This window comes from Microtus pennsylvanicus, chromosome 8 (assembly GCF_037038515.1).
Source record: "Microtus pennsylvanicus isolate mMicPen1 chromosome 8, mMicPen1.hap1, whole genome shotgun sequence".
NCBI classification, from domain to species: domain Eukaryota; kingdom Metazoa; phylum Chordata; class Mammalia; order Rodentia; family Cricetidae; genus Microtus; species Microtus pennsylvanicus.
Genome location: NC_134586.1, coordinates 4,584,156 through 4,597,965, shown reverse-complemented (window position 1 = coordinate 4,597,965; position 13,810 = coordinate 4,584,156). Strand labels below are relative to the sequence as shown.

Genomic DNA, 13,810 nt, shown 5'->3' with positions numbered 1-13,810 from the left:
AAGTGTACCCCAGACCTACAGCAACCAGGTAACACATTTAAAATGGAACAAACAGGACACAGCTTTGTTTTCCCTCCCTCTATAAAGTCTAGGCAGGAGGCCTCAGCCTGGGACAGCCTGAGTTCTGGTCTCGCCTGTGGGTAAAATCTTGTAGATACTCCCTGGCAATCTGCTGCCTTTAAACCATGTAATGTCTTTAACCAGCATGACGAGAGCGCAGCCTGCTGGCCCCTCCATGCTTCCCACACAGCGCACCGTGATGCAATAGGAGGAAGCGGGGCAGACAGGATCGGCACAGGCAGCCAGCGGTAACCACTGTGGCCAGCAGACGGTGGTGAGATGGCGACAGGACTTTGGGAACTGATGCATCACTGGGGGCTGAAAGGAAATGATAAGATTATTGCAGAGATAAGGAGGTTGCATCACAGAAAACAGACAGGAACACTGCTGCCAGGAAGGGCAACCACATTTCCAAGGCCATTAACAAGCTGCCATAGTAAGGAACAGTGGACGTTTTCTTTCTGAGCTGTTGTATCCTGACATCCCTCTTAGAAAAACTGAGCCGAGGAAAAGCTGTTGCAGTTGTCAGGGTCTGAAGGAGGGTGTCTGCAGGCTGTAAGGACACCCTACCTCCTGTGTGGGCTGTTGGATGAACAAGGATTGATGCCCACAGCTTGGTTCCCAGGACTTTTCACTAGTATGTCATTAGGAGTACCTAATCCAGGCACTAGAGTGCCTGTGGAGCCTGGGGCTGTTGCCGGTTGTGAGTTAACACTGCCTCAGTGGTATTTGTCCAATCTATAGATCTAGAGCAGCGACAATGCCTGAGGCAGGGTGGGTGATGTGTGACTAGACCCTGTCTGCTGGGCTCTGTTCTGTGTGCTGTCCCAGGCTCCCAAGTGTGTCCCAGGTCTTCAAGTTCATGGCAGGCGGCTAGTCCAATAGGGAAAGTCCCCCGCCGTCCCCGTGCTCTCTGGTGTGTGGGAAGTTCTGTTTCTGCAGCATTCTGTGACATGCTCCCCTATATAGCCTTCAGGCCTCTTATCAACTTGGGGGTTCATGACCTGTGCCCCAAGTCAGGTCTGGCAACCCATACTCATTAGCCAATAAAAAGAGCCAAATTAGCAGCGGGGAGCAAAGGAAGGAGATTTATTCAATGTGGCCACACTGGGAAGAGGGACAAAGAGATACAGCAACATTTCCCAGAGTCCTCAGGGTTGTGAAGTGGGATCAAAGTTTAAACAGAGGGCCAGGGATATGTAGATCTAAGCAGTCCTCTCAAGATGTGGTCCTGCCCACCACAGACCCAGCCTTGTCTGGGCTTCAGTCTCACTGTAAATGGGTCTCACGAGTTGTCAGAACTGTGAGAAATCTCTCTCCCAGAGATAAAATCCCCCTGGCTGGTGCCTTTCCCTTCTTCTGTGAGAGATTCCTGGGAAACCCTCAATTCTCAGAGGTCCATTGTTTCATCAGTCTGATAGTCAGTTGGAGAGACAATTGTCTCTTCAGAGTATCTGGATCCCCAGCAGATCAGTCACAGTCTCACACGGTTGAGCCAAGGGCTGAGTAAAGACAGGTTCACGAGCAAGACTGCACACTATCATGCAGACATGCTATTTGCCAAGACCCTGGGGCAGAGGTTGGATTTGCTTGCATTTGTCTCAATAGTCAGCAACCTATTGAATTAGTCACATGGGAAGTGAGGCCTGGATCTTTGTGGTTTCTGCAATACTAAGACTCTCAGAGTGGCCAACTCCTTTGGGGATGAGGATGTTTCTCTAGGGTTGGAGATATGGCTCATGGGGTTAAGTGCATACTGCTTTTGAAGAGGACCTGAGTTCAGTTCTAAGTTTGCTTCCCAGCCCCCAGGTCAGCCTGCTCATGTCTAGAACTCCAGGTCCAGAGGACCCGACCTCTCTTCTGGCTTCTAGGGACATACCTGCTCTCACATGCACATTAGCTACCCGTCTATCCTACCCCTGCCTATAATTAAAGATGAAATAAAACTTTAACATGTCTCTTCCGTGGTGTTTTTATCCTGGACAGGCCGTAGGGTAGGGCAGTGAGACAGAGATAACCTTAGAGCCCAGGTGGGGACACTGGCCATAGGCTGAGACTCAGCCCTAATGTGTCACTTACTACCTTTAATGACTTAGTTACTGACGCTCTGAGAGCTAAGGTTTCTTTAGCTGTACACTGGCCTCCCTGACCTCAGGCACAAGCACACGGCCCGGCTCACCCAGGACTACTCGGAGAGGGCAACAAGAACCAGACAAGCCGTGTCCCAGAGACACCAGCAGGCAGGCAGAGATTCCGAGAAAACAGAGGAAGGTAAGAGGCCTTGAACTTTTCAGAGCAGAGCAGACTGTAACCAAACCAAACCAAACCAAACCAAACCAAACCAAACCAAACCAAACCAAACCAAACCAGTCTGCAGTCATCACAGTTGAGCAACAGCACCTGAGGAAGACGATCAACCCTAAACACCTTTGTCAAGCCAGGCCGTCCAGAGGCCCTAAGATGATTCACAGCACCCCCTTTTAAAACCAGGCAGATCACCCACCCACCTCACTGAGCTCCTGTCTAGCACGGAACTCTTAGGTCTGTTTCTGCTGCTGTAATAAGAAGCTATGACCAAGACAACTTACAAAAGAGGTGTTTATTTTGGGCTCAGAGTTCCAGAGGATTAGCGTCCATGAGCACCATCGTAGGGAGCATGGCAGCAGGCAGGCATGACACGGGATCAGTAGTTGAGAACCCACATCCTGAGACAGAACCGTGAGGCACAAGAGCCACCCAGGTCTGGTGTGGGTGTTAGGAACCTCAAAGCTAGTGACACACCAACAGGGTCACAGCTCCTAATCCTTCCCTAAAACTCCACTAACTATAGACCAAGATCCAAACATCAGAACCTATGGGGGCCACTCTCCTTGACACCTCCTTGATGTCTTTCCTGGACTCAAAAACTTGGGTGTTGATCTGATCAAACAAAGATGAAGCAACACCAAAAGTGACCTCTTAAATGATGCCGAGACATTAGGAACTGGATCACAGAAGATGGCACGCCCACTCTTCCGTATCATTAACAATGTTCCAGCATGGAGCCCTGCAGGCTCTTAAGCCAGAGAAGCTTCTGGTATACCACTAATACACATGGCTCACACAGAATGAATCACCTTGATTCACATGTAGAGTTCACATGTAGACTCTAGATTTCAGTGGCATATTACTTACCTATCAAAAAGGATAAAAAGAAGATCTGGGGAAAATTATTTCTCATTTTTAATAGTTCATCATTTAACAAGAAAACAAAACCTGATGGGTTTGAAAGCAACAGAAAACTAGAGATGACAGATATGTTGCCAGGCTTTGGGGTGCACAACTTTAATCTCACCACTCAGGGAGCAGAGGCAGGTGGATTTTTGTGAGTTGGAGGCCAGAATATTCTACATAGCAAAGTACAGGCCAGTCACAGCTATGCCACCAGGTCCTGGTTTTTAAAACACAAAGATAGTAAAAAAAAAAGAACAATCCATTTTTCGAGGTATTACAAATACCTTATTACATCAGGAGAATGAGGCAGGAGGATTAACACAAGTTTGAGGCCAGCTTTGGCCATAAAACAAAACCCTCAAAAATGTATTATAGTTACTTGTGGTACTGTTTTTCTACAGAAAAAGCAAGTTTACAAGAGTTACTTACTTTCACAGATTGAGCTTTTTTCTATTTTTTTCTGACTTTGATTTCTTTTTCTTGGTCCCTAGAAATAAAAAGGGCAGGAGTTTAGGTTTATGCTCCGAGTGTGGACTTTTCACAGCAAAGCCAGTTCTAGTGTGAGCTAACAGGGTTTTATTTAATGCGGATAAATCTGTATTTTGAAGGCTGTGTTTAGTGGAAACTTGAAGCAAGTAGCTTAGCAACCTGAGAAAAGTGGTTTCCAATTATTGTGAAGTCCAAGCTATCAGTGAGCAATTTAAAATTTATGTTCAAAATATAATAAAAACCAAGAGAAGAATATAACTCTAGAAAGTGTGTGCACGTGTGTGTGTGCGTGTGTGCAAGCAATTTATTTTCAGTACTGAAGACAGACTGAATGTGCTTAAGTGCTCTGAACTGAGCAGTATCCCCAGTCCTCTATCTAATTTTCTAAGTTTTTGGAGATTGGAACAAGTTGCCTCCAACTAGCTGCATAGCCCAGGCCGGCTTTGAACTCATACCTTCCCTGACTGGCCTCTTGAGAAATATTTTTTAAGCAGAGAATTATAGAGTAACACGCTGTTCACAGTATTTCCCTAGTGGTATCAACACTCACACATGCCACAATGACCCTGTGACCAGGAGAGGGGGTAGGGAAATGACACTGTGTCATCTATCTGCCACCTTAGTCAAAGTGAGGTGGCATGTGTCTCTTCATTGTCAGCCTCACTGATGCTCAATGCTCTTGAATAAAACATCAGACTTTGCATATAACCCACACTTTTCTTTGAACCACATCTGCAGGACTTGTAAAACACTATATACAGTGTGACTGCCCTGTGTGGCGTTGTTGTACTGATTCTTTAAGGAATGATGATCATGTGGTGTGGGAAATCCTTCTCTATATGTGTTGTTTTATTGGTTAATAAAGAAGTTGCTTTTGGCCAATGGATTAACAGAATAAGCCAGGCTGGAAGATACACACACACACACACACACACACACACACACACACACACACACAGAGAGAGAGAGAGAGACAGAGAGAGAGAGAGAAGGCAGAGTCAAGGAAAAGGCATGTAGTCACCTCTGGGGACAGACATCTTCTCTGGAGTCTGCCAAAAATTTGCCAGTATGCCATGACCTCATAGTGAGGCACAGATTAATGGAGATGGGTTAGTTTAGGATATAAGAGCTAGCTAGCAATATCCTTAAGCTATTGGCCAAACAGTACTGCGAATACTATAGTTTTTGAGTGATTACATTGTGATCTTGGCAGCTGGAAATGAACAGTGTCCATCTACTGGTGTGCCTACTTGAGCTGACTACATCCACATAAAAACCCTGAGAGAGCTTTGTAGAAGGAGCTGCGGGCTGTGTTCCTGCCACCTGGCTCTTGGCCCCCTGGCTAGCTTATGCCCCAAAATAATTACACAGAGACTGTATTCTTTTAAACACTGCCTGGTCCATTATATCTAGCCTCTTCTTGGCTAACTCTCATATCTTGCTTAACCCATATTTAGTAATCTGTGTAGCACCACATGGTGGTGGCTTACCAGGAAGATTCTAGCCTATGTCCATCTTGGGCTGGAGCTTTATCGCATCTGCCCTGGAGAGGAGAGGCATGGTGTCTGCCTAACTTCCCTTCTTCCCAGCATTCTGTTCTGTTTACTCTGCCTACCTAATTTTCTGTCCTATCAAAGGCCAAGGCAGTTTCTTTATTAACCAATGAAATAAACTCAAAACAGAAGACCCTCCCACATCAGAGCTTGAAAAGAAATTCTACACACACACACACACACACACAGAGAGAGAGAGAGAGAGAGAGAGAGAGAGAGAGAAAGAGAGAGAGAGAGAATTTAATGCAGCTTCTTGCTCTATTTGCTGAGAGGTCTTCCTTATTCAGCGGCAGCAACGAAAACAAATAAACAAAAAAAAAAACCCTGCACAGTTTCAAAAGGATGCCCTTCCTGGTTTGTGCTAGTTGCACAAACAGCTCTGGCCCTTTCAGGAGGCCAAGTGCTTAAATGGGGTCTATGAGTAGCATGTTACAAATTGCTTAATGGTGACAAAGACCCTCTGTGACCCTGGAGCTCGGGCAATGTACATGACTCAGAGGCAATGAAGATGCCTCTTCCATGTTGGACTTGGTGCATCCAGCAGGCAAGATGGCAGAGTTGATCCTAGCTATGCCCATTTAGCATTAAAAAACAAACAAACAAAAACCTGCTCCTGGTCAGAAAATAATTACAGATACACAATAAAGACAGATTCAGATTAAGAAAACCTCTAAATGGGGCACAGTGTTGGATAAATATATGCAGCCTTGAGAGAGGAAAAAGAGTATAGACAGTCATATGTTGTAGGAAGCCAATTGTTCATTTTACGGCTATATATACAGGCTCCCGAAACAATCACACAGAAACCATATTATTTGTAATACTGTTTGGCCAATAGCTTAAGTGTATTTCTGGCTAACTCATATCTTAAATTAGCTCATCTCCATTAATCTGTGTATCGCCATGAGGCTGTGGCTTCATGGTAAAGTTCTGGTGTCTGTCTCCAGTGGGACTACATGGCTTCTCTCTACTCTGCCTTCCTTCTCCCAGCATTCAATTTGGTTTTCCCTGCCTAACTCTGTTCTGCCCTGCTCTGCTATAGTCTCAAAGCAGTTTCTTTTCTTTATTCTTTTTTGGTTTTCCAAGATAGGGTTTTTCTGTAGCTTTGGAGCCTGTTCTGGAACTAGCTCTTGTACAGCAGGCTAGCCTCATACTCACAAAGATCCGCCTGCCTCTGCCTCCCAAGTGCTGGGATTAAAGGCATGCACCACCACCATGTAGCTTCAAAGCAGTTTCTTTATTAACCAATGATATTCATAGCATATAGAGGGGGGATCCCACATCACCTCTCCTTTTCTGTTTAAATGAAAAGGAAGGTTTTTGTTTACTGAGGTTTCTGTCCTGCCCAGTTCTCGCAGTCTTTAAGTCCCAAAGAAATCACACAGAGGTGTACATTAATTATAAACTGGTTGGCCTAGTATTTCAGGCTTCTTATTAATTCTTATAACTTATATTAATCCATAATTCTTGTCTGTGTTAGCCATGTAGCTTGGTATCTTTTTCGGCAAGGCAGTCACATCTTGCTATCTTGCTTCCTCTATGACTGGGGTCACGACTACTTAGCTTTCCTCTTCCCAGAATTCTCCTGTTCTCATTGCCTCACCTCTACTTCCTGAGTGGTCACCCCGCCTATACTTCCTGCCTGGCTACTGGCCAATCAGCATTTTATTAAACAAGTACAAGCAACAAATGTTTACAGGGTAAAGCCATTGTCCCACAGCAATTCCCCTCTTCCCTTTTTATTTAAAGAACAAGAACTTTGAATCGAATCTCCCTTGTTTAGCTTTTTCCTGACCATTATCCGTAATAACTTGTAACCAACATTCTAAACAAAGGAAAATATCCATAGTCCATTTTTTGGGAATGTGGGTGTAGTTTTCCAGGCTACTTCCTACTGAATTGGGGTGCTGATAATCTTATGGGGACCTAAAGAAAATTTAAAATTATGATCAAGTTATGAGTTAAATATCCTCTGAAGCTTGATCATTTCAGTCAGATGTCTTGAGTCAGTTCTGGACGTAGAACTCAGACATCGGGGTCATCCACTTCTATCAGAGATTTCTCAAGGGGTCTTCCTTGATCAAACCTGATTTTTCTTAACCAGGAATAAATCCACAGCCTCTCATTTCCTGTGGAAACAAAAGCAAAACCTCTTCTCTAAAGTAACATACCTTTTGACTTAAATTCTGAAGTCGAGGTATTTTGTCCCAGCCACCCTGAACCAAAATAACCACGCAGAAACCACATTAATTAAAACAATGCTTGGCCCATTAGCTCTAGCTTCTTTTTGGCTAACTCTTATATTAATTTTACCCATTTCTACTAATCTGTATATCACCATGTGTCAGTGGCTTACCAGTAATGATTCAGCATGTCTGACTCTGGCAGCTCCATGGAGTCTCTCTGACTCTGCCTTCTTCCTCCCAGGATTCAGTTCTGCCTTCCACACCTAGCCAAGTTCTGCCCTATCAGCAGGCCAAGGCAGTTTCTTTATTCATTAATGGTAATCGCAGCACACAGAGGAGACTCCCACATCACTACTGGATATTATGGGCCAGTAGGCTAAAGATGGGTGACCACAACGTTACAGAAGAACTTTGGCTGACTGTCCAGGCAGCAAGATGTCTCTGTCAATTCTAGAGTTTTGGAAGCTGCTTACAATGCACTTCCTGTTTACTTAGGTAATATTATATCCTTCTGGAGTCTTTGATGGAGTTGAAGAATAGTTATAGTTTTTCTTAGTTATGATAAAAGATTAAGTCGAAATAAATACTGTAACTGTAATTCTTGTTTGGTACCTGTTTTGTTATATTAATTCTACTATGTTCAAGTTAAAACCTTCCTTTTTATTTAAAAAGAAAAGGGGAAATGGTGTGGGAAGTCTTTCTGTATACATGTTGCATTTACTGGTTATAAAAGAAGCTGCTTTTGGCCAATGGCTTAACATAATATAGTCAGGCTGGAAGAGATATATAGAGAGAATAGGCAAAGTCAAGGAGAAGTCATGTAGCTACTACTGGGGACCGACACCTCCGCTGGAGCCTGCTGAATTTTTGCCAGTAGGTCACAACCTTGTGGTGATGCACAGATTAATGAGGGTGGGTTAATTTAGGAAATAAGAGATAGTAATATGTGTAAGCTATTGGCCATAGTATTGCAAATAATATAGTTTCTGTGTGTTTATTGCAGAACCAGGTGGGACAGAAACCTCCGCCAACTATCATGTACATGGTCAGTATTTTATTTCTGAATATTTTATTCTGTGATTGTCAATTTGAAGTTGGTTAAGTCTGTGGAAGGACCGTGAGCCTAGGAGAGATGACTGTACTTGATGGAACTGAAGGTCATATTGCATAAACACAATGGTTACATATGAACCAGTGTATCAAACCAAAGAGTGGAGAACTGAATAACACTAAGTACAGATTACTTTCATGTCAGAGATGAGATCACATTTAAACCGGAAAAGTAACAAATAAGAAAGCCAATGTCCTAGGTAGATTGCTGTGGTGATGTGTGCTCCAATCTCAGCACGGAAACAGAGACCAGAGTTTCAGGTTGTACTGGCTACATAGTAATTCCAGGCCTGCCTGGGTTACACCAACCAGATAGACGGAACATCCTAGCACAACAGGAAATGCTCCCTGGGCATACCTAACAATCCACAGTTACTAGGTTTTTCCAGTGTTTGATCACGAAGAACACCCTCAGGTCTTGGCTGTGAGGGTGACAGGTGGCAGATGCGTCACCGGCAGTGACTTTCTCAGCCATGGACAGTTTCCTGCTCCCACTGAATCAGGATTCTATTTGGCACAGGCTGGTGTAACCTTCCTGAAAATTCCCAGGGTTGGGCTATAACCAGGGTCCTAAGGGACTTGCCACAGGCAGTAGCATAGATCTAGAAAGAAGAAAGGAAGGAAGGAAGGCATCACTGCCCATTTTCCCGAACACTCTGTGGGCATGAAGTAGACCTTGTATGGATTTCTTGTATGTCCTTGCAGTCTGGCCTGAGGACGAGGGCTTTGGACGCTGGAAGTCCAAACACAGGGATGCAGCTCCACAGACACTTAGAGGAGGTCCCATCCTTCCATTTTCGTCTTGGAGGGTGACAGCAGTTTTTGGGTAATTGAAACTGAGATGTTTAGCCCCTTCTTAATTTAACTGGAATGCTTGACTTGTGTAAGGAAATGGATCATTGATGACATAGTTCTCCGTAAGTGGGGTTACGTCTGCTCCTCACTAAGAGCAGACTATAGCATGTGTTGAAATGTTTTGAGGTAAAGGATGCAGTCGTGATGGCCCTGGTTGTTCTGTCAGGACTGTGACTATTAAAGAAACGTGCGAGGAGAGGCGCACCGTGCTGCCTCACACCTCTGCTTCATTATTTTAAAAAAGTTATAAAATCACAGTCCACATTCTGGAAATCGGTGGAAATGTTATTATCCTCAGACACGGGGTGACATGCTCTTCTTTAAGTGTTCTTAGTTTGATAAGGGGACATGAACAGATACCTGGACACCCTGCAGTGTCCTCTCAAGTCATTCCCTATTCCCACTGACAGGAACCAGCCTTTCCGTTCTGCAGGAAATGCTGGCTTTTCTGTTGTTTAAAACTTCCTGTATAAAGATTCATACATTTTTTTTGTCAAATTGTGTCCGTTTCCACCCACCTGGGAACTAGGGTTATAGTTGTGTGGCACCATGCTTGGCTTCACATGGGTGCTAGGGATCAAATCCAGGTCCTCGTGTTTATACGGCAGGCATTTCACTCATTAAGCTATCTCCCCCAAAACACACGCCTGATACATTGCCAGCCATAGAAATGTGAATTCAGAATCCAGACATTCCAAATTCTTAACACGATAAATGTAGACCCCATAAAACAAGCAAGCACCAATGAACAGATGCTAGCCTGAACACATAAAGGAAATTCATATCAAACGTGTGGTTCCTTGTGGAAAATTTTTCGATCCCAAGACAGATGCCAGATCTAATGGCCTGTAACGAGTAATGGCCCAGAGTCCAGCTGACGTAAAGTCCCCTAGGCGTGATCTTGGGATATAGACCTTACGCTGATGAGACTTTAAACACCTTATTACTGCATTAGGCTGTGGCTTCATTTATTTTCTAGTAGTTGGCTCTCATCGTGTGGCTCTGCAACCTTCAGAGAGGAAGATGAACTGTTATTACCACAATAACATTGATGCTGACAATGGCAGCAGCTGTACTGTGCACAATTAAAATGAATTCTCACTGCAGAACACAACATGCATCATGGCTGATGGGTCAGGTGCCTTAAGCAGTATGCAGCACAAAGCCTGCTCAGTAACAAACTGTGTGGGACTATGGTCTGTACCCCGTGATTTGTATTTTAAATAAACACTGATTGGCCAGTAGCCAGGCAGGAAGTATAGGCGGGGTGACCAGGCAGGAAGTAAATGTGGGGCAAAATTCTGGGAAGAGGGAAGTTTCAGTCTGAAGTTGTCACCCAGACACAGGACGCAAGATGTGACTGCCTCGCCGAGAAAGGTACCAAACCACGTGGCTAACACAGACAAGAATAATGGGTTATGTAAGATGTAAGAATTAATTAATAAGAAGCCTGAGCTACTCGGCCAACCAGTTTATAATTAATGTAGACCTTGGTGTATTTCTTTGGTACCAAATGGCTACAAGACCAGGTGAGACAGAAACCTCAGTCAACAACAAACTGAAAGTTATTGTCTTCCTAATGCACCCAATATACCTGACAAGAAGCAACTTGAGGGAAGAAGGGACTAGCTGCAGAAGCAGCATGAGATGGTGGTGGTCACATTCGTCAGCAGGCAGGGAGCAGACAGGAAGAGAGGCTGTCTTGGTCCACCACAAGGATCCCACTTCCTCCAGGGAGGCTCCACCTACCTAAGCTTCCAGGACAGTCTCCAGTGGGAACCCAAGTGTTCACATACAGGAGCCTGTGGGGGTTCAGTTCAGTTCGAACCACAATAGGCGCATATTTGCTCTGTCACCATCCTCAGGGCTGGTTCTCACTGTTAAGCCTGGTTGCACAAGGACACTGAGGAAGATGTACCACGATTTCTGATTGATCTTAATAATAAAACCTTGGAATCAGATGTTAGGGGTCAAAAGTTGAAAGATAAGAGCAGAGAAGCCAGCCACTCGTTCTTACCTCTACTGAATCCTCAGAGCGAATGGGGTATCCTGTCTCTACGAATCCTCAGACTGAATACTCAGGCCTTGAGCCCCTGTTTCTTCCCACTTTATTTTCCTCTCTCCTCCCAGCCACATGCCTTTCTGTCTCCACCTCCCTCGTGCTGGGATTAAAGGCCTGTGACTCCCAATTAAAGGTGTGAGCCATCACCTCCTGGCTCTGTTTCTCTTTAAGATTGGATCAATCTAATGTAGCCCAGAGTGGCCTTGAACTCTACAGAGATCTGTCTAACTGTCTCTGTGCTTGGATTAAAGGTATGTGCCACCACTGCCTGCCTAGCTGCACACTCTGATTTTCAGGCAAGCTTTACTTGTTAGATCATGAACAAAATATCACCACACACAGACTTTAACGGCAACACTGGCAAGAAGACAGGGCTTCTGGCTGTGGTTCTCAACCTTCCTAATGCTGCAGCCCTTTATACAGCTCCTTAGGCTTTGGAGACCCCAACCATAAAATTATTTCATTGCTATTTCATAACTGTAATTTTGCTACGGTTATGCATTGCAATGTAAATATCTGCTATGCAGGAGATCTGATACAGGCCCCAAAGGTTGGTGACCCACAGGCTGAGAACTGCTGTGCTGTGCCGTGCTGTGCTGTGCTACGCTATGCTAGAGGACCATGGATGGGATGCTGCAGGCACATCTGCTTGGGAGTGGCCTCCGCCTTCATTCAGCGATTCTGTGCTCAGCAAACTTCAGCAGTTCTGCCAAGAATGCCTCAGCTGCTTCTTTCTGCTTCCTTCTTTCATTGCAAACTAGTTTTAGGAGAGGGGGTTCAGTGCCAAGTGCACTTGTTGCTTTTGCAGAGGGCCTGAATTTGTCTCTCAGCAATCCTATCTGGAGGCTCACAAATGCCCGAGACTTCAGTTCCAGGGTATCAGACCCTTTCCTGACCTCCATAGGTACAACACACATGCATATACATGGCAGACACACAAATGTACACAAATAAAAAATAGCTGCTACACTTGACAGACACACACATACACACATATAAAAGAATTAAAAATTCTTAAAAGAATCCAAGCACATAGAAAATGGTGGGAGTTGACGGAAAGCCTGAGCTAATGGGCCAATCAGTTTATAACTAATGTAGACCTCTGTGATTTTCTTTGGGGCCTGGTGACTGCAGGAACCGGGCAGGACAGAAATCTTGGGCAACAAGAAAATATCAGTAAACATTCTGCCTGTGATGAAAATCTTCACAACCAAACTGAGGGAATTTGTAAAAGCCCACACATTAGTGAGGCATATACTTTGGCTGTCTATGCGGGCAATTCCTGAGAGGACAAGTTGGGGAACAAGACTTATCCTACACATGGGCATCACCATCCTACTGGTGGGGTCCCAGACAGGGAAAAAAGAAAGCAAAGGTGTTGAAGGGAGCTGCAGGCCGCATTCCTGCCACTCAGCTCTTGGCCGCCTGGCTAGCTTATGCCCCAAAATAACAACACACAAACTGTATTCATTTAAACACTGCTTGGCCCATTTCTATTAATGTGTGTAGCACCACGAGGTGCACTTACCAGGGAGATTCTAGCCTACGTCCATCCTGGGTCGGAGCTTCATCGCATCTGCTCTGGGGAGCAGCGGCATGGCGTCTGAGCTCACTTACTCTTCCTCCCAGCATTCTGTTCTGTTTACTCCACCCACCTATGTTCTAACCTATCAGGCCAAGCAGTTTCTTTATTAATTAACCAATGAAAACAAAGGATATATGACACTCCCACATCACAAAGGTAAGAGAAAGGGAGGGAGCCAGGTGGGCACCAGCACTGTTCTCTGTCTGCTCTGACTCCCACATGTGAGGAGACAGTCTATGGCCCCCGCCACTCCTGCCAAGCTGCGCCTGCCCCCACAGTCACTGCCAGAGAAACCCTCTCTGAAGTCACTTTTGGTCACGCCAATGAGGAAAGTCATGCACACGCCATCCACAGCCATCGCTCACCTCCCAGAGTCCACCTTTCCCCACCTTTGTATGATTTCTGCTGCTCCATCATTGAACTATTCCGTACCACATACGATTCCAGTATGGTTTTCCCAGGAACAGGCCAGGTAAGTACAGGCAACCAACACGCAGGAACAGAACAACACTCAAAACCCAAAATTCATGTCCTAATTCAAATCTCTCTCTCTCTTAAAAGATTTCACTCATGTGTGCATGTGTGCACGTGCATGTGTGTGTGCGTGCTTGTGCATGTTTGTGCCTGCAATACATATGAATGTGTATGTGTGTGTACACATGCTTGTGTGTATGTTTGTGCATGTGTGTGTGTGCAT

The 13,810-nt window shown here is 44.9% G+C and overlaps 1 protein-coding gene across 1 annotated transcript in view; it reads right to left on the bottom strand.

The window, feature by feature from the left end:
- Positions 1-3,704: 3,704 nt before the first annotated feature.
- The window catches only part of Lmntd1 (lamin tail domain containing 1), a 50,208-nt gene continuing 40,102 nt past the window's right edge, over positions 3,705-13,810 (bottom strand). The window contains exon 8 of the mRNA XM_075982157.1: positions 3,705-3,760. Coding sequence (XP_075838272.1) covers positions 3,705-3,760 — 56 coding nt within the window. The remainder of the gene's footprint in view (positions 3,761-13,810) is intronic.